Source organism: Rhinichthys klamathensis, unplaced genomic scaffold (genome assembly GCF_029890125.1).
Source record: "Rhinichthys klamathensis goyatoka isolate OS25496 unplaced genomic scaffold, OSU_Roscu_1.1 h1tg000121l_1, whole genome shotgun sequence".
NCBI classification, from domain to species: domain Eukaryota; kingdom Metazoa; phylum Chordata; class Actinopteri; order Cypriniformes; family Leuciscidae; genus Rhinichthys; species Rhinichthys klamathensis.
In genome coordinates, this window is record NW_026606658.1 from 3,551,250 (window position 1) to 3,570,462 (window position 19,213).

The following is a 19,213-nucleotide window of genomic DNA, read 5'->3' on the forward strand; positions in this document are numbered from 1 at the left end:
CAATCAAAATGTTTATTATACACTTTTAGCTTTACAAACGTGGTGTAGATTAACAGTTTCTCACCACACGTAATACCTTTCTAAGCGCAGTGATGAATCACACATTTTAGTCCATTTATTTCATTAATAACTTCCCCAAAGTAAAAACAGACAGCAGTCTTCGTCTTAGGTGATACTATCATTTATCACTGACACTCTGGTCTTTCCAGAATGACTAAGAAACTTCTGAAGAACTGTTTATTGCTTGAAACAGCCATAATGTAATTTTACCTTGGTTATCTAAAATCACAACCTTAAAATTGTCATCATTATAGTATATTGGCATATTTATCCAAGGTATCATCACACGAAAGGCTAAAAATCATGCTAATAAAAAAAAAAAAAATAATTCATACAGATGCTTAGACAACAAAAGTGCAGTGTCACAGCAGATATTTATTGAGTCACTTTTATGAACACATTGAGACATTGGGAGGCTCTGGACAATCTATTACATTTTTGTCTGAGTGCACGTTTCTTTGTCTTGCATTGCAACTACTTAACAAAAAAAAACACATTCCATGGGAATATCAACCTGAGATGAGTTTTCAGTATCATCTGAAAACAATTCCTGGAAATATTTAAACTGTATTGTTGTAGTGTCCTTTTTTGCCATCTCTTATTTTTTACAATGGATGTATTATCCAGGGATCTCAGATAAAGCTATTTAAAGACAAGGCACTCACATGGGGATTAAACAGAAATTATTTACTGAAATGATTAGCTAAAGACACAGACAGACTATGTTATATATTCAAATTCAGCAGACTCACCACATTATGATTAATATTTCACAAAAAAAGAAACCCTACAAATGTAGGTCAGAATCCATATACTTTCAGATAACACAGGCCTGCCTTTGTAATTCACTGGAGATACATACATTCTTAACATACATAGCACTGCTATGGTCAAAAATAATCATATTATTAAAAAAAACATTCTGCTGTTGGCAGTGATAATCTAGTATAATCTCTTTACTCTCATTAAGGCCCGCCTTTATGTGATCAGATATGGGATACATAATCAATGCATCTAGCACAAGCTTTAAAATTACAGTATATATATATAAAGCAAAAAGTATTTGTCTGTATTAGGGATGCAAAATATATCAACCCCAATATTGTTTATCAGCCAATATTAGAAATATTAGAGATGCCTTTCTATACTGTACATTATAATGTTGTGATGCATCCATTAATTGTATTTATATATCGTTTTTACAAAATAGTGTATAGCTTTAATATTGTTCAATATTGTTTAAGTTATTGTTCATTAAGTTGTTATCAGCCATAAATTAGAAGTAATTATCAGTTTATATTTATTGGCCAGAATTTTAATATTGGTTCATCCCTCCTAGTATGTATTTTATACAGAATATGGTGTCATTATCTTTCATGCTCTAAAAGCACAGACAAGGAACTGTATTAACAAACCGTTCACCAAACAATAAAAAACACAGTTCTTTCTTCTCTTCAACAAGTCTTGAATGTCTCTTGCATTTCAAAAAGCATCCATCTCTAATTGGACAGCTCATTGTCCAATCAGCGTACACTGTCCTCATTTAGGACACCATATATGTGGAATCATCTTGTGGGAGAGTTTGGCTCCACTGAACTGATACATCCATGCATATCCGACAGCTTGTATATGAATGCAGACTATACAAGTACACTGGTCCTCAGGAAAAATCCACTTCATTAGCCATATTCATTGGATGGTGGCCCTCTAACCAGATTGTAGTAACCAGCCAAGGCGCCCAGATCCATATAGAGGGAACCTTTCTTCTTAGAGTCCTCAGTGTACAAAGAAGAGTCTACAAATACAAGAGTAAAAGATCTTAAATATGCGATCAAATGAATTTGACATGAAATACTGAATGTGTATTGTGTGATGTACCTTGAGTGCTGTCTGAAAGCTGACTGTGCTGTCGCAGCAGTGGATGAGTGCCCTCCTCCAGCGCAGAGTCCAGACTCCAACAGCGCGGCTGGTCTTCCCGAGACGGATGGAGGGCCTCCTCGTTCAGTAATTCCGTGGCAGAGCTCCTCCGTGCGGGGACCCTATCGAGCGCGTGCTCCAGGAGCCTGCGCATCGCGGGGCTACAGCTTTCAGGGATGTCCTCCAGAGGAGGGGCCTGTTTGTGGATCTGCAAACAGAGTGTGAAAATCAGGGGAGAAGTGCCACCCCTGATAGAAGCTTGGCCACCCCTGTTGCGCAAACATTTTGAGCGCATAAACAGCTGACTTTTCTCCACTCAAAGAACTATGACACTGGCACAAAGTGTCGGTAGGCATATCCGCCTACCGCGTGTTTAAGTGAAAAACAATAGTAAAACAGCGCAGTGATAAGCAAAAAAGCGTTTTGTGTAAATAGCCTTAGCCTACATCTATGACAATCAACCACTGATCTCTATTAATTTATCAATTAACACAATTGTGCAAGATACTTGTGTGTACAATGTTATTATCGTAACGAAAATCACGAAAACTAATAGTCTACTATCAATTAAAAAATATATATATATGTGTGAAGGTATTCCACGCATGGTCAGAGTTGGATGTTAGATGCAGTTTTTTTGCCCTGCCAATGAAATGACTATCACAAGCTGAATCCGAAATCGCCCCCTAAACCCTCATACACTATTCCCTACGTTAGTCCACTAATACTGTTCACTTGAAGGAGTGAATGAAAATAAGTGAGCGAAATGAGTGCAGTGTAATGTGGGATTGAATAAGTGCACTCAATAACGTCCACTATGGTTTGGGACACCACTACAAATGGCTGTCCCCTCAAATAACACACCATTTGAGGGTGATTTCAGATTCAGCCTGGATCTTACCTAGCCACCCCAGGTGAAAATTAATGGTGGCACAGGTGCATTTCGCAAGCAGCCTCATGCAAAAAGACACTGTGCATGAATTTACATTCAATTACATGAAAAGGAAGTGTAGTATGTGAAAAGGGAACTGAAAGCAGTTGGACTTGCTATACAAAGGTTGCCAGCTTTTAGTCTTCTTCCATTATGAGCAGCTCTTAAAGTGAAACATGCAAAACTGGCAATGTCAAAATAATCTGCAAAGCGTAGAGGAAGCTTAAACAGCTGATAAACTGCAGATTGATTTTTTTTTTTAAATAAAAGAGTTATTTAGAAATTGTTTGCAATGGAAAGGAGAACTTGCCATCACAAGTTATATCTTGTGATCCTTTGCTTTATAGTGGTTTAAAACAGAAACACAAATGAAGAAAAGGAAAGGAAAGCGAATAAAGAAAAATAATAAAGAAAAAAGACAGGAAATCAAATGTATAAAGAATTATTATAATTAAATAATTATACATAATTAGCATCGTTTGCTAATAGTAGTTTAAACGTAAACGGAAAAACAAATAAATAAATAAACAGAAAACTAACAGATAATAATAAAAAAATAAAGAAAAAATACTATAAATGATATTCCGAATTATCATTATTATTTAAAATTATACATAATTAGCATCCTTTACAGTGGTTTAAATGCTGAATAATAAATAAAACTATACTGAATTAGCATGATATATGCTTTGCTAACAGAGGCTTAATGTCATAAAGTTATGACATCAGCCTGCTTGGCATTTCTGGGTTATGCTCTGTGGTTAATGCATATAGTTGGTTTTTCATATGGTGAGGTTTCGCCACGTTCAGGGACTCTCCCTGATACCGGTGCAGTAAAATAAATACAAACAAAATATAATTAAAAGAGCAGGCATACCGATGCACCATGATCAAATCGACAAAGCACACTCACTATGTAAAGGTATGAGGGGTAGGCTGTTCGGGGATATCTCCTAACCCATGGAGGACTGCCGCTCAGCATGTGTATGATTGTGGTTCCCAGGCTGTAGATGTCAGTCTTTGTGCTGTGCCCTCGACACAGAACCAGTTCTGGACTCATGTACATCTGTACAGAAGGAAAAACAAGAAATATGACTAAAAATGAGCTCAGATCCCACATGTGCAGAGGCTTTTAACAAGATTCACAGCAGGTTTTCTTCTTTTTGTAATGCAATTTTGTGCATTGAACACTGGACTGGACTGGCTGTTTTCTACAGTTCAGTCACTCTGAATAATATAAATATGAAAAACAACTTGTGATGTAATAGGCAAATATGACATCTGGCAAACTGCTCACTGTACTGCCTCCTAGTAAACAACTTTATTATTCTATGTTGGGAATCTTCAGTGCTGTTTAACAAGGCATGCTGGACTTTCCAAATGGGGCAAAAAGTCAACAAGCCTCAGTGTGCTAATGGGCATGTGTTTGTGTCTTTTTGGGCCTTTCCCAGAGTTTGTTAGGGAACATAATGTCAGCCAAGAGGGAAAAAAAGTGCATCTGTGTGTGTGTGTGCCTTCTAGTGTTTCAGATCTCCTTTCAGTCTGTCAGAATTGCCCTTTAACTACTTTAAAAATGTACATAGCATAAGACAATATTTATTCAGTGACTTTCTAAAGGACGTCTGCCACCAGCACAACCAGGAACTGCCAAATACTGCATGGTTTCTAAATATAGACTAGCATTTAGTCACGACACAGTGACAGACCAAGTATGGAAAAATTAAAGTGTGCAAAGTGACCTCAAACACACTCACCTCGGTGCCACGTAGGTCCCGAGGAACATATACATCATCCTTCATCTGTACTGTAAGACCAAAATCCACCAGTACGGCTTTGGCGGACATCAACACAATATTACTGGCTGCAGGGACAAAAAGAGAATTTAGTTCATGTCGTAGACACATCAAATCTAAAATAATCATAATAATAAGTGTGTAGTGATATTTGAGATATTTCATATAAGACATTGCAACTATATCTCCATTGATTTTGCAAAATGTAGGTTGTTCAGTTCATGTATGTGCTGCACCAGACAAGTAGCAAGGTGTTGTTTTCCAGAAGTAGATTAAGGTCATTCATTACTCATGGTGGATTGAAAAACAGAACATCAGAAGTCTCAAAACCCCCTTTTCTTGCTCTCCCTCCATATTTGACACTACTTGAAATAACACGTTTCCTCTCCAAGCCGAATGTCAAGAAGCCAACCGTCAGAACCACAAAGCAGGAAACTGAGATTGGTCACTCATTTCACTGAATCTCTATGTCTCTTCACGTTACCCTCACAGTCTTGTTGAAATTTGAAAGCACTAGTTAGACGGATGGCCTGTTGAATAAGCCCCGGAAAGTAATACATTTGAGTAATCACATCTGTCTTCTCCCTCCTCTCGCTGTCCTGACTGGAAATTCCAGACGCCTGAGAAGTCATGAGCTGCAGCACTGATAGGCTTCTGCATATGACTAAACAGCAGCAGAATGTTGTCTGCCACAACCCTACCATATTTCATTATGTTGTTTTCCTCACCTTTGAAGGGTGCGATCTAAAAACACTAAAAATGAACTTCTCTAGCCTGTGGCCAATCCTCATTTAACAGTGCTCCTTCCTCCCAGTGGCCTAGTTTTAAGTTCTGTCAAATAAGCTGAATACCTTTCTTGACCACATAGTCATTATCTGACTTACTTACAGAGCACCTTTTGTTACATTTAGGAGGGAAATAACCGTGTTTGTTTTGTTGCTTGTGGTTGCAATAAAAAAATGAACTGCACTGCGCTTGACCCCGCTTTTGAAGTATGTTTTGAACTGTTTCAATTCAAAGCAGCTGATCCAACATGGTGATACTGCAGTGATATTTCAGAAAAACAATCCTTTATGATGCAATCCAAAGCTCTTACGTTTGATGTCGTGGTGTATAATTTTGTGCGAGTGCAGGTACTCCAGGCCTCGCAGAACCTGCTGAGAGACCCAGATGATCTCGAACTCTCTCATTGGACCACAGCTTTCCAGCTTCTCCAGAACCGAGCCCCCTTCGCCCGCTTCCATGAACAAATGCACCGTCTGCTCCCACAGCAATGCCCCATACAGCTCTGCTATGTTCTCGTGTCGGAACCGTGCTTGGATTTCCACATCTGCAGGCTTGAAATGTTCCATAGGAATCTGGAGAGAATGTACACTTAACTTATACATTTCAGACCGTATGGAAGTGCACCAATTATATTTGGTAATATAGAATTACCATTATACTTGCTTATTATACTTAAATGCATAAAAAGATTTAAGAATTCATATATGCAAAGAATTTGATAAGAAAGGACAAAATACAGATGGGTTAGAGAAGGCAGAACCCACACTGTAATATATGTGCAGTCTAGCACTGCTTGTTTGATATTGCATAATTGTTCCAGACATCGGCCACCTTGACCACTAATTGATTACTAATTATTTGATCAAAACCCTAAAAGCCACATTAATTGGGGCGGCAGTGGCTCAGTGGTTCATGTAGGTTGTCTACAAACCGGAAGGTTGGTGGTTTAATCCCCGGTTCCACCTGACCAAGTGTCGAGGTGTCCATGAGCAAGACCCCTAACCCCGGCTGCTCCCGACGAGCTGGATGGCGCCTTGCATGGCTGACACCGCCGTCGGTGTATGAATGCGTGAGTGAATGGGTGAATGTGAGGCAAAATGTAAAGCGCTTTGGTGGCCATTGGGTCTGTGAAAGCGCTATATAAATGCAGTCCATTTACCATTTACATTAAGGGGGTGAATGTTTTTGATTCAGCAATTGACAATCATTATTTTCACGTCAAGTCATAATCTTCAATCCAAATAACTTCCCCTCCCTCTTGCAACGACATTTCTTCTTTTCTCTGAAGACGTGTTCACTCACATGAGACTGCAGCAATAGCAAAATGGACAAAATCAAGTCCCGTCCTATTTTGTTTCTTGTTTGAGAAGCCGTTTCACATGGATATGCGTCACAATAGGAAAGAAAAGACTATGGCAACTTCCATTTCGTGCCGACTTTATATTGACCACAAGTCTGAAACTAGACATCTGCACACTGCCACAGTTTAGACACCGTCTCTGTGGGCTGCATGTTTCCACGGGGGCGTTCCTGTCAGCTTCCTGTGTACGTTAGAGCCATTCTCAGTTTCTGTTCAAACACTGCACACTGCAGACTGACCTCCTGAACATTTTAGAGAAACTGCGTTATTTCCCAAATGATCTCTTCCTCATTTGAATACAACGAGTTCTACGAGTGCTTCTCTTTTCAGAGTCTTTTTTTTTTTCCATTGTCCATCTTACATGCTGGTGCATAAGATTGTCACAAGAACACATCATTCACTAAAAAGAATCAGTGTTATATTTACAGTACAGTGTCATCGGTGTTATATTTTCATATGAAAATTGTATGTTTACTTCACTACTTAATGTTTCAAATCCTTATGTTGTGCTTATTAAATTGTTTTCAACATACTATTTTGAACAAGCAGTACAAAATATGTTTTTGCTTTAGTCATAAAAGAATACAGATTCCCAGAAGGGAAGTCATGTCCATTAACAGTGGAATGAAAACAACTATATTTGCCTTTGGCAGAAAAAAAAAAAACTGTTCCTGAAACAAACATTCTCTGCATTCCTGAACTTACTAGTTTGCATGCCATTCGCTTCCGAGTTTTGGTGTCCTGAGCCAGATGGACCTTCCCAAATGAGCCTTTGGGAACATGTCCAGGACCTAGGGGCTTGTAGGTCAGTTTCCACGGAAACAGAAGAACGTCCAAATCTATGCGATAATGCCCCTCCTTAATGACCATGTCTGTCTGCAGGAACAAAGCAGGGCGTTTATGAGACTAAGGCTATGACAAATTGTAAAACAAGTATAAACACTCCTTTACTCAAAGTATTTACAATAAGCTTGGTTTATGAATATATTAATTGGTTTATGAATACCAGACAGTTGATCGGCCCCATTGACTTCCACAGTATGGAGGGGAAAAAAATACTATGGAAGTCAATAGGGTCCCATCAACTGTTTGGTTACCAACTTTTTGTGTTCAACAGAAGAAAGAAATTCATACAGGTTTGGAACAACTTGAGGGTGAGTAAATGATGACAGAAATTTCATTTTTGGGTGAACTATCCCTTTAAGCCAACAACCTCACAGTGTAAAGAGGTTTTAAATACATCCACTTACTTGCTGAAACCAAACTGTATAGATCAGCTGTATATGTAATGGATATATGGTAAATAACCATCAATAGAGCTTACCTTGTTTAGCAGGACACCCATTTCTTGACCCACTTCTAGGAGAGAGGAGGATGGTATGTTTGAGACCATATTGACAAAGTCCAGGAGGTCAGATGCTGTCCCATAACGGACCTCTCCGGGGTTTTGCGCATGTGTGATTAGATCGTGCGGCGTTTCCTCATTCTCGTCCATGTCTTCTTGCGAGAAACTTTCCTCAAATGAGACTCCTGATTCCACCTCCTCGCCAACACAGTAGAAATGTTCTGCCTCTTGGATGAAGTCTTCAATATTCATGTGAGCAAGAAGCAGTTCTATTCCAGCATTTTCATTCTTGTACTCCATCCTTGATTGAATTCTTGGAACAGAATTTGTGATCATTAGAAACGTAATTAAATGCATGCAGTCATGTTGTTCACACTCATATACAGTGTGGTCAGGTGTTTCCTGATAACCATGTTTGCTCTATTTTGCCTGCAAGTGAGGGGTGGTTTACAGGGGGAGGGAAACCCCAAGATGGGGGTTCTTTTTCAAAACAAATACCAGCAAAAAAACTTTTACATTGCAAAAATGTCCTTTAGCACACATTTTTAAGTGCAAATAAGATGTTAAAGGAACCTAAATCGTGAAGTTGACCGTCTGTTTTGACAAACCCCCACATGCCCAATTTCCCCCAAAATACGGAGCTGATTCTGAAACATTCTGAAAACATCATCTCCTGAGATATCATGTAGAATTACTAATTAATAAAACACTCTAATACATTACATTAATAATAATAATATATAGGCAAAGTTATTTATACAAATAACTAATGCTCAAAAACACAGCCTAGAAATTAAGCAGTTGCCAAGGTTGAGTCACTGCCAATATCCTGCTTGACTAATCTAGTGTATATTACTGTGATGATAATAATAATAATACAGCTGTTCGGAATATATGTAGTACACAAAAAAACAAAACGATATAATACGTATAAATACCAGGCGTTTGCCTACCTTTCGGTCAGTGTGTTCACAGCAGCCGGGCTCATGCTCACTGATGGTCCATAGTTCCCACTGAAGCTCTAACAGACTGACGCTCTCAGATAAGAGGAATGTGTGTGTAAGCTGCGCCTCCGCTAAGCTCATACGTCAACTGCGGTTTCGTTTTCTCTTTGTTTTCACTGAGAGGTATTTTCTCATTGTCAGCATGAGAGGTCACGTATCTGCTTTACTCCTGCCACAGTCCCCTATCAGAATGTTCCGTGGAAAATTAAGGATGTCATTTATTGCTTTCCTCTATACGATTCACTTGTTCAAAAGAGTTACCTACTTTCTTCTAACAATCTCGTGATAGCAAAGAAAAACATTATCTCGTTTGAAGAAAAAAAACAAAACACCCACATTTATCTCCTTAGATACATGAGGTTAAACGTTTTCTTTAACTTCCATTCACTCGTTCTTGAACGATGTAGCAAGGTAACTACAACTTGTAAACTTGCAGAAATAGGCCTAATCACTAAACGAAACAGATTCTTTTGGCGAACTGACTTAAAATATTTGAGTAAGAAGAACAAATCAAATTTTGCGGATCTCTGTCTGGGATCAGTGGGATGCAGTTGTAGCGGTAGGTGTTGTGTAATATTCAGTTCCTGTGAAAAACTGTTCCAGTGGGTGGAGTATACCAACATGAATATTCATGATATGCCCCCTCTTGTGGGCGTGGCCTTGAGACAACGCGTAAACGATTGGAACGGAAAATATTAGTGCATGCTCCTCAAATCGCAACAAATTATTTCGAAAAGGTAATCATGTGTCCTTACCTATTTATCTGAATGCCTGTAATCAATCAGGCAAAACAGCTCAGATGATTTATCACATTACACAAACTAGGCTATTCATTGTTTTGAAAATGTGTTGCAGTTAATGCTTAACATTGAAACGTCTTTCCTTTGCGAAACAATCCATTAATAAACGAGTTGCGACTTGAGGAGCATGCACTAATATATTTTAGTAATATAAAATATATATACTAATACTGATATAAATATAATATAGCCTAGGCCTACTAATATAAAATTAATATATAATTTTAGTTCCATTCATTTGCGCATTGTCTCAAGGCCACGCCCACAACAGGGGACATATCGTGAATATTCATGTGTAGGCTATATCCTATAGGCCACTGGAACAGTTTTTCACAGGAACTGAATATTACACTACACCTTTGTAGTCAATTCAGCTGGTCTGGCACAATCAGTGCTTCATGTATATTTTCAATGGGACGTAAATCGTTTTTGTTCACTTCCGTGCACTTGAATCGTTCGTGAACGGAATGTATGAACTGCGATTCGAAGCTTGACGATGTAACCAATCTGATTGGTTGACGAACGTTATACGGTGTGCAATTATTACGGCTAAAGTAGCCTAGTTCCAGGCTGGTCTTGACAACATTACATGTCCATATCACTTCGCCAAATGATTTCAGTCATTTCAAACTGAAGCCATTGGAGTATATATATTTTCAAATTATTTATAGCCTATATAGTCTTACACAAAAAGACAATTTCATCTCTTAAAGGTGCAATGTGTGATATTGACAGAATCAACAGGATCTATTGCAGAAATGCAATATAAGATCCATGTGTTCAGTGGTGTATAAAGACCTTACTCAATGAACCGTTATGTTTTTATTGCCTTAGAATTAGACATTTATATCTACATAACCGCGGGCACCCCCTTCTATGAAGGTCGACATATTGTGTCGCCATGTTTCTACCGTAGCCGACAGCGAACAAACAGCGCTACAGAGCGCGTTTCGTCACTACCTTGAAAGAGAAGCCGCAGAAAGCTAGAAGCTAGCCATATAGACACCGTGAGTAGTGACTTTAATTATACTTATACTTTCTGTATAAACAATGCTTTACGCTTACCAGCTCAGCCACAGCCCTACAGCATAACAGCTCATATTAGCCAGCTAAACTTTTACTACCCTGTTAGAAAAAATATGAAGTTGGATGGTTTCATGTGGTTCTTCTCCCTCGCTGTATTATGGGTTTGCTATGTGGGGAGAAATGTGCTGGTTACGTTCGTGAGACAATCAGCTGATTACTATTATTATATTATCAAGACCCTTGATCCTCACCTGACTATGGCTTTGTAAACTTTATCCATGATGTGGTTTATAATGGACTGTGGTACAGAAACAGTGACAATGTTACACACCCTTGGCTTACTTTGGCTATTCTCTGCTGTCTCAGACGAAGATATTTTTGTCCTGTTTTAGCAACCGTAGCTTCTTCGAAACGGAGGGGTGAGCAGTGGGCTGAGCCCTTGGTGCAACTCGCAACCGAACCGCTAGATGCCGCTAAAATCTACACACTGCACCTTTAAGCTCTCTGTAATATATGAAATTATGAAAATTTTACACATTTTTATTGATATATGGTAGAAACAACATTACTATGGCACTTAAAATGTAGCCTACAACCAAGATATATACACTACCGTTCAAAAGTTTGGGGTCAGTGAGAATTTTATTTTTATTTTTTGGAGGAAAGAAATCAATACTTAATTTGATCGAAAGTGACAGTAAAGACATTTATAATGTTACAAAAGATTCTATTTCAAACAAATGCTGTTCTTTTGAACTTCCTATTCATCAAAGAATCCTAAAAAAAAAAAAAAAAAAACTGTACAACTGACAGACCAACAACTGTTTCAACATTGATAATAATAATAAATGTTTCTTGAGCATCAAATCCTCATATTATACTGATTTGTGAAGGATCATTTGACACTGAAGACACTGACACTGGTGATGCTGAAAATTCAGCTTTGATCACAGGGATAAATTACACTTTACTATATTCACACAGAAAACAGCTGATTTACACTGGAATAATATTTAATACTATAACTGATTTTTGTTGTATTTTTAATCAAATAAGCACAGCCATGGTTAGCAGAAGAGAATTCTTTTAAAAGTATTTAAAATCGTACCGACCCCAAACTTTTGAACGGTACTGTATATATATATATATATATATATATATATATATATTTATATAGTACAACTATTTGAAGTGTTCTTTTTATTCTCTCTCTTTTTTTTCCTTTGCTGAAGTTGTCTCTATTCAGAATTTGTAAACTTGCAGAAACTAAACGAATCTTTAGTGTTTGTAATTTGTAAACTTGCAGAAATCTTTTGATGATCAAATTCGAAATGTTCGAGTCACAGGAATGAATAAAAATCTCCAACAATATTTTTCAAGTCGGTATTTACAAAATTGTCAGTCTCCTGGCTGGGATATTTCGGGTTTTTCCAAACTCGAAACGCAGGACTGCATGTCCATTCATAGCCACCGTAGAGCCAGTGTCTACGCATGCGTCAGCCTCAAATCAACAATGGCGGCCTCCTTTGGCGTGTGTAGGTTACGTTTCAGGAGTTTAGGGGGGTTTAATAAATTTTATCTTGGATTGGAAACTCAAACTCAAAGAAGACTCACTTCAACTATATCAGCAATCAAAGCCCAGGCAGGAAACAACACCGGTAACACTGTTTCTCTGTAGATCTATAGGCATGACATTTACTAAATCTCAATTAGGTAACGTTATTGAGAATGACAGATGTAAAACGTATTCATGTTTTCATCTGTCATTTTATGTTAAAAAGAAATACCAGGTTGTCTTCTCGTGGTAAAAATCGTGATGGAAATGTAATGTGCTTGATCACACCACACTGATTCAATGCTTCTTTCCACTTGCTTCACTTTCGTTTTAGTCACGAAAGCCAAGGAGAATAAAACATTTAAAGCAATCCAGGAGGAGAGAAGAGAACAAGCTGAAAGATCGGTCTTAATCAGCTGTCCGCCTAAGTTCAATGAAAATAAGTTTTTAGATTACCTGTCTAAACACGGGACAATAAACAAGCATTTCTTCTACAGTAGCTACGTAAGTGTGGCAAAACTACATCAAGTAGTGTTATATCTAGATCTAGACACTTAACTAGATCTGACACTTTGACTGAACTGTGTTTATGATCTGATTCTGTGTCTGTAGGGAACATATGCAGTTGTTGAATTCTCCAGTGAAGAGAGCATCGCCTCATTGAAGGAGAGCACTAACTTACCAGCTGTTGAACATGAAGCTGCAGTGCCTTTCAAATCTCGTCTGCTGTCATTGAAATGGCCAGGCGGTCAATTGAACAACCAACCCAAGCCAATTTTCCAAGAGCAATCCCCTCCATCCATTGGCGACATCACCCAACTGCTCTCGGATAAGGACAGTGTAAGTCTTCCCTAGGCAATGTATGTTTTTTTTTTTTTTTTACCAAGACATGATTAGGCTCATGGAAGAGAATGATTATTGGAATGGGAAATGCAGAAGTTTACAGCATTTACTTTTTTTGTGTGTGTGTGTTATGTATCTTGTTGATGCTTCAGATCTGAGGACAAATAAACATCTACTCTTCATTTCTTCGTTCCACAGATAGATGAGCAACTGCAGTGTCTGACAGAGGCCTTACAGCTCACAGAAGAGAACATCAGTCTGCGCTTCCTCGTTTGTTCTCTGCTTGGAGACATTGCTGGACCATATTTCCCAGAATGCATCATCAGGCCTTTCGGTTCCACTGTCAACGGCTTCGGCAAACTGGGCTGTGATGTCGACATGATTCTGGACCTCGATGGCATCTATGCAACAAGCCAGAAAAAGGTCAGTGATGTGGGCTTTGGTTAAGTAGATTGAATCGAAAAGGAAAAGGTCATCTAGCATTGAAAATACTGTCATCGTTTACTCACCCTCATGTCGTTCCAAACCGGTATGACTTTCTTTCTTCCATGGAACACAAAAGAAGATATTTTGAAGAATTTTGGTTACCAAATCAAAATCGTTTTATATTCGTTTTTAAAATTAGTTCACCAACAGTTAGTTTACCTTTGATTTCCACTGAATGCACAAAAAACATTAAATTTTTTGGCAAACTGTCCTTTTACTCTTTTAATATGTAAGTATTGGTTTTAAAATACAAGATACTTAAAGCATTTGAGTGAAAATTTCAGTTAATCCTTTTTTTGTTGCCTTAATTATTTATATAAATGTTTTTTTAATTATTCCATGGAACAAAAAGTTGATATTTGAAAGACCCCATTTTATGAGCTTTCATTTCAGTGTAAATTTGAATAATGAATTTCTTTTTTAGATGAATTTTCCCGATCTATGGAATCTTGTTTCTGCCACAGAATAAAAAAAGGCAATTGTGACTTGTTTCAATTACGCAATTACGAGTTTACATCTCACAATTTAGACTTTTTTTGTGAGACAGAAATTATTTTTAAGTCAATTACTTTTTCTTTTTTTTATTCAGTGGCGGAAACAAGCTTCCATACCATTTCTTTAAGCTTTACATTCTACAATAAAAAAATATGCATTGAATTTCTACAGTTAATTAAGTTTAGAGCAATAGCGATGACATTTTTCTTAGTTGATTTATTATACCATCATGTTTTAAACAGGGCTCAGGACTGTCCCTGGAGTACCAGGTGAAGAGAGGGGCCTCAGAGCGGGCTGTGACCCAGAGCATCCTCTCAGTCATTGGGAAATGCGTTGACCAATTCGGCCCTGGATGTGTGGGAGTCCAGAACATTCTCCAAGCTCGATGTCCTCTTGTCCGCTTTTCTCACCAGCCCTCTGGCTTTCAGTGTGATCTCACTGCCAACAATAGGTAATTTTATATATTGTGTTGTGCTGTCTGCTTAATGCTATGTTGACATGAAGTTCTGTCATTTATTTTCTCACTCCTATTCACATTTCCCCAAACCAAATGTCACCACCCTGATGCTTCCTTTTAGAAGGTGACACACCAGTAATGCACAGAAACCTGCTCAGCTTTTTCTGTTGTACTGTGTCCCCTGTGGGTTAGTGAGGGGTATTCCCAGATGTGTATATTGTACACCCATATGTATTTGTCCTTGAATGATTTAAGAGCAATCTATTGTGTACAGATTGACTGGTGAACATGAAATGCATTTATTGTTATTATTATTATTAAAGGTTTTTGTTTATTTTTGTTAAATATTATTATAAAAGCTATATTATATAAAGCTAAAAGCTGCTGTGTGCGCCCCTAGTGACACCAGATAGAACTGCAAAATATAATGATTTTGCACATTTTTATAATTTTTGGTTTCCCTAAACTCCACATTAAACATTAAATAAGTTGCGATAGTCTTTTCTTTCCTGTTGTGGCGTGTATATACCAGTGAAACAGCTTCTCGAACAAGAAAAAAATGTAGGGCTGGATTTGATTCTGTCCATTTGGAATTGATTGGATCATTACTGTTTGCTATTGCTGTGATGTCATGTGAGTAACAGGTTGTCTCGTGCCATTAAACAAGTCATTAGAGAAGGTAAGAGATGTCGCTGCAAGAGCGAGGGGGTAATTTAATTTTTTTTTTTTTATAATCTTGCATGGATGAATCATTAATAATTAATACTTTCTTGGTGACTTTAAACTTTGTCCCAAACACTTGTTCTGCCCCGAACTCTCACTATTGGTTGATTCTAATGTCTTTTTTAATTAGAAAATTTACATGCAGAGAAAACTGTAAGCTCTGTTTAGCTTGATTCCCCACAGGTGAAAAAAACACAGCAACACAGACTGAAATGCTAACCTGTTTTTTGTTGTTGTTTTGTTTTAAATCGCCCTGACATATTTATCAAGGTATGTGTATTCTGTTTAATTTAATGCTCTGTTGTGTGCAGGGTGGCGATGCAGAGTTCAGAACTGCTGTTTCTCTACGGGCAGCTGGACCCTCGTGTTCGGCTCCTGGTGTTCAGTGTTCGGTACTGGGCTCGGGTTCATAGCATCACAAGCAGTATTCCTGGAGCCTGGATCACCAACTTCTCTTTAACGGTCATGGTAGTGTTCTTTCTACAGCAGAGGAGTCCTCCCATACTGCCCACACTGGACCGACTGATGGAACTGGCAGGTATACAAATTGTACTTTGACAGACATGCTTTTCTGCAGGTCTCTTTTGTACTATACTGCCACATAGAGGCGAGAACAGTACCTACACATTTGGTCAAAATTGAGCTATGACTGAAATTGGGTCTCTTTAGATGATCTGCCCTGTGACACATGAGTTTGGCTCAACTATGCTCAGATTCAGAGAAAACTGAGTGTGAAACAATCAGAACTCAATCAAAAACTTTTGAGCAACCCCCCCCATTACATTTATAGAGGACAGCGGGGTAAGATGTGTTAGTGGGTAAACTGTGGTGCCACGCTATTCTAGAAAACTGTGTATACATTTAATCATGTGACCATACACTTTCAAAGTTTGGGGTCAGTAAGATTTAAAAAAAAAAATGTTTTAATTTAATTAATACTTCTATTCAACAAGTATACGCTGCATAATAAAACATCTTTTCTGTTTTTTAAATTTATTTAAATTTAAAAATAATATTTTGTGTAACTGGACCACTTTTGATTTTAGAAGATGCATATTATGTCCCTATGATATATCCTTCTTGAAATATAATTAGAGAACATATGAAGTGGCGCAACTTTCCCCTTTATATTCCTCCTCCTCCTCTCTCTCTCCCTCTCTCTCTCTCTCTCTCTCTCTCTCTCTCTCTCTCTCTCTCTCTCTCTCTCTCTCTCTCTCTCTCTCTCTCTCTCTCTCTCTCTCTCTCTCTCTTTCTCTCTCGAAAGACCAAAGCTTTTATGAGACTGCTGTCTCATTGTCTGTGACCCCAGAAAAGTCTCTATACATCATACTATATGGCTCTCCCCTGAGTCGACCTTCTACACACACACACAATTATTGTTTCCTGTCTTCCAGGGTCAAGAACACTGATGCCACAATATTAATACAGTCAATTTCTATATGGAAGGCCACTCGCGTTATATTTATGTTTTGTGTGTGTATTTTCCAGGACCATCGGATAAGTGTGTCATTGAGGGTAATGACTGCACTATTGTGAGTGACCTCAGCAAGATTACACTGCAGAAGAACACAGACACATCAGGTGAGTGCATAGATTGTTTTCATAATTTAAGGTTTTCCTTTTTCACCCTTGGACAGATGGCTCATTTCTGTTATGCATTTCTGTAATGCTTTTGTAATGCATTAAATTTGTACTGATCGTTAATGACATTGAAAAATTAATGCTGTTTTTATTTTTCTGTTTGAATTTTTTCTTGCACAGCGAAACTGTTGCAGGAATTCTTCGAGTTTTATGGCAATTTTCCCTTCAACAAGGCATCGATCAATATTAGGAAGGTGAGTCATCCACCGATGACACGTGCATGCATGCGCAAACTCCCAAAGGACACTGATGACGTCTTAGCGGACCCTCCACAAACGGCCACCAGAGGGCAGTGTATATATAGTCAAAATAACGTGTCTGGTACTGCGGTGGACACAGTTAGATGTGGGGTCCAAACGTCTGTGACCATTAGTGAAAATGTTTCTGTTTTGTGTTTTTCTAATTGAATAGGTTTTTTTTTATGTAGCAAATTATATCATCAGGATAACAATTTGTGTGAAAATTCTGATGCAACTGTTGTTAATACTGTGTGTGTTTAAGTGTCTGAAGGCTTAAATATCCTGCTTTATATCCCTTTCACCAGGGAAAGGAGCAGACCAAACCGGAAACAACAGCTTTGTACATCCAGAATCCATTTGAAACCACTCTAAACGTTAGCAAAAACGTCAATGTAACGCAGCTTGAACGCTTCGTGAAGCTTTGTCAAGAAAGTGCTTGGCTTTTTCAGAAAAGCGAAATTCTTAACCGAAGTTCTAGCCAATCGTCTGAGTCGGTTTCACCATGGGGGTTCCCTGCGCTTCTCCTTCCTTCAGTCACCTCAGGAGCAGGGGTGAAAAGTCGCAGGAAGAAAAAACTGGAACCAACTAGTTCAAGAATAAAGAACCTGTTAGACTCTCTGAAGATTAAAAGTGGTGAAACTGTTGCAAAGAAGGGAAGTGCAGATCCTAGTAGGTGATGTCGTCAATACATCTCTCACCCACAACAATAAGAGAAAAGTCTCCTGAAGAGCAAATGCGAATGACCAACGTGCCCAAAGATTGGAACAAATGTGAAGTTAATGTATTTCTACAGTCAGAAGCTGTAAGTCTTTTAAGAAATGTTAAAAACGAAGCTCAATTTCCGTTCCACTAAAGTATTTCACATGAAAGAGAAACTGTGTAGATCCCAACATGATATAACATAGGAAGAAGAGGTCCACTGCGGTCTTCGACTCCTAGAAAAATGGAGCTTAATGGTGGTTGTGTTGATCTGATAACAGCAATCATTACAGTTTCCACAGAAGTGGAACAGAACCTTGGAACACTAAACGGCTTGCATGGAACAGTTGTGATTGTTAGATCACACACAGACTTCATCTTCTCTGCATTGCAATACCAATACAACGGTCTAACGACTTTATGTAAAAGCAAAGGTCATGTCACATCAGTACCAAAGTGTTGTGAGAGGTACAGAAAGAATAAACATTCACTGTCAACTAGTGTACATAGTATTTTATAAGATATTAAAACAAAGGAATTACAATCAGACCATTACTGTTTGTTTGTTCTTGGGCTTCTTTATTTGCAATCTTTTCATACTTCTAAAAACAAAATTAGAGCTTGTTTCATGAACTATGGGATCCTGTTTCCGCCACAGAGTAAACAAAGTTTTTGTGGCTTTATTTCAGAATTATTATCTCAGAATTAAGACTTAATTTCTTATAATTGTGTATTTTAATCTCACAACATGACCATAAATCTACTTAATTTATTGTAATTGTATCTTTATAACGTACAATGCGACTCGATATCACGATGTATATCCGTATATCTCACAATTGCGACTTTTTCTTGCATTTGTAACTTTATTTCTCATTATTGCAACTTTACATCTTTGAATTTCTACTTTATTTCACTTGATTGGTGAATTGTGACTTTATATCTCAAAATGTGACTTGATATCTCACAACGGGACCTTACATTTGGACTGTTTCTCACAATTGTGTCTTTAATTTCCGTAGTTGTAACTTTATACCTCACAATGAGACTTTG

At 38.0% G+C, this 19,213-nt stretch overlaps 2 protein-coding genes across 2 annotated transcripts; one reads left to right on the forward strand and one right to left on the reverse strand.

Annotated features, from left to right (window-relative positions):
* Positions 1-415: 415 nt before the first annotated feature.
* Positions 416-9,293, reverse strand: map3k8 (mitogen-activated protein kinase kinase kinase 8). The gene is made up of 8 exons (XM_056255560.1): positions 9,146-9,293; positions 8,172-8,505; positions 7,553-7,723; positions 5,798-6,059; positions 4,663-4,769; positions 3,822-3,974; positions 1,939-2,185; positions 416-1,855 (listed from the first exon to the last, which is right to left on the reverse strand). The coding sequence occupies exons 1-8, from the start codon at positions 9,178-9,180 to the stop codon at positions 1,740-1,742; spliced, it is 1,425 nt and encodes a 474-aa protein (XP_056111535.1). The 5' UTR covers positions 9,181-9,293; the 3' UTR covers positions 416-1,739.
* A 3,182-nt stretch (positions 9,294-12,475) lies between these two features.
* On the forward strand, positions 12,476-18,709 carry mtpap (mitochondrial poly(A) polymerase). Its single transcript, XM_056255561.1, has 9 exons — positions 12,476-12,680; positions 12,912-13,081; positions 13,190-13,417; positions 13,619-13,843; positions 14,644-14,852; positions 15,893-16,119; positions 17,070-17,162; positions 17,343-17,416; positions 17,767-18,709. Exons 1-9 carry the CDS (start codon positions 12,476-12,478, stop codon positions 18,136-18,138), a joined length of 1,803 nt encoding a protein of 600 aa, XP_056111536.1. The 3' UTR covers positions 18,139-18,709.
* The last annotated feature ends 504 nt before the right edge of the window (positions 18,710-19,213 follow it).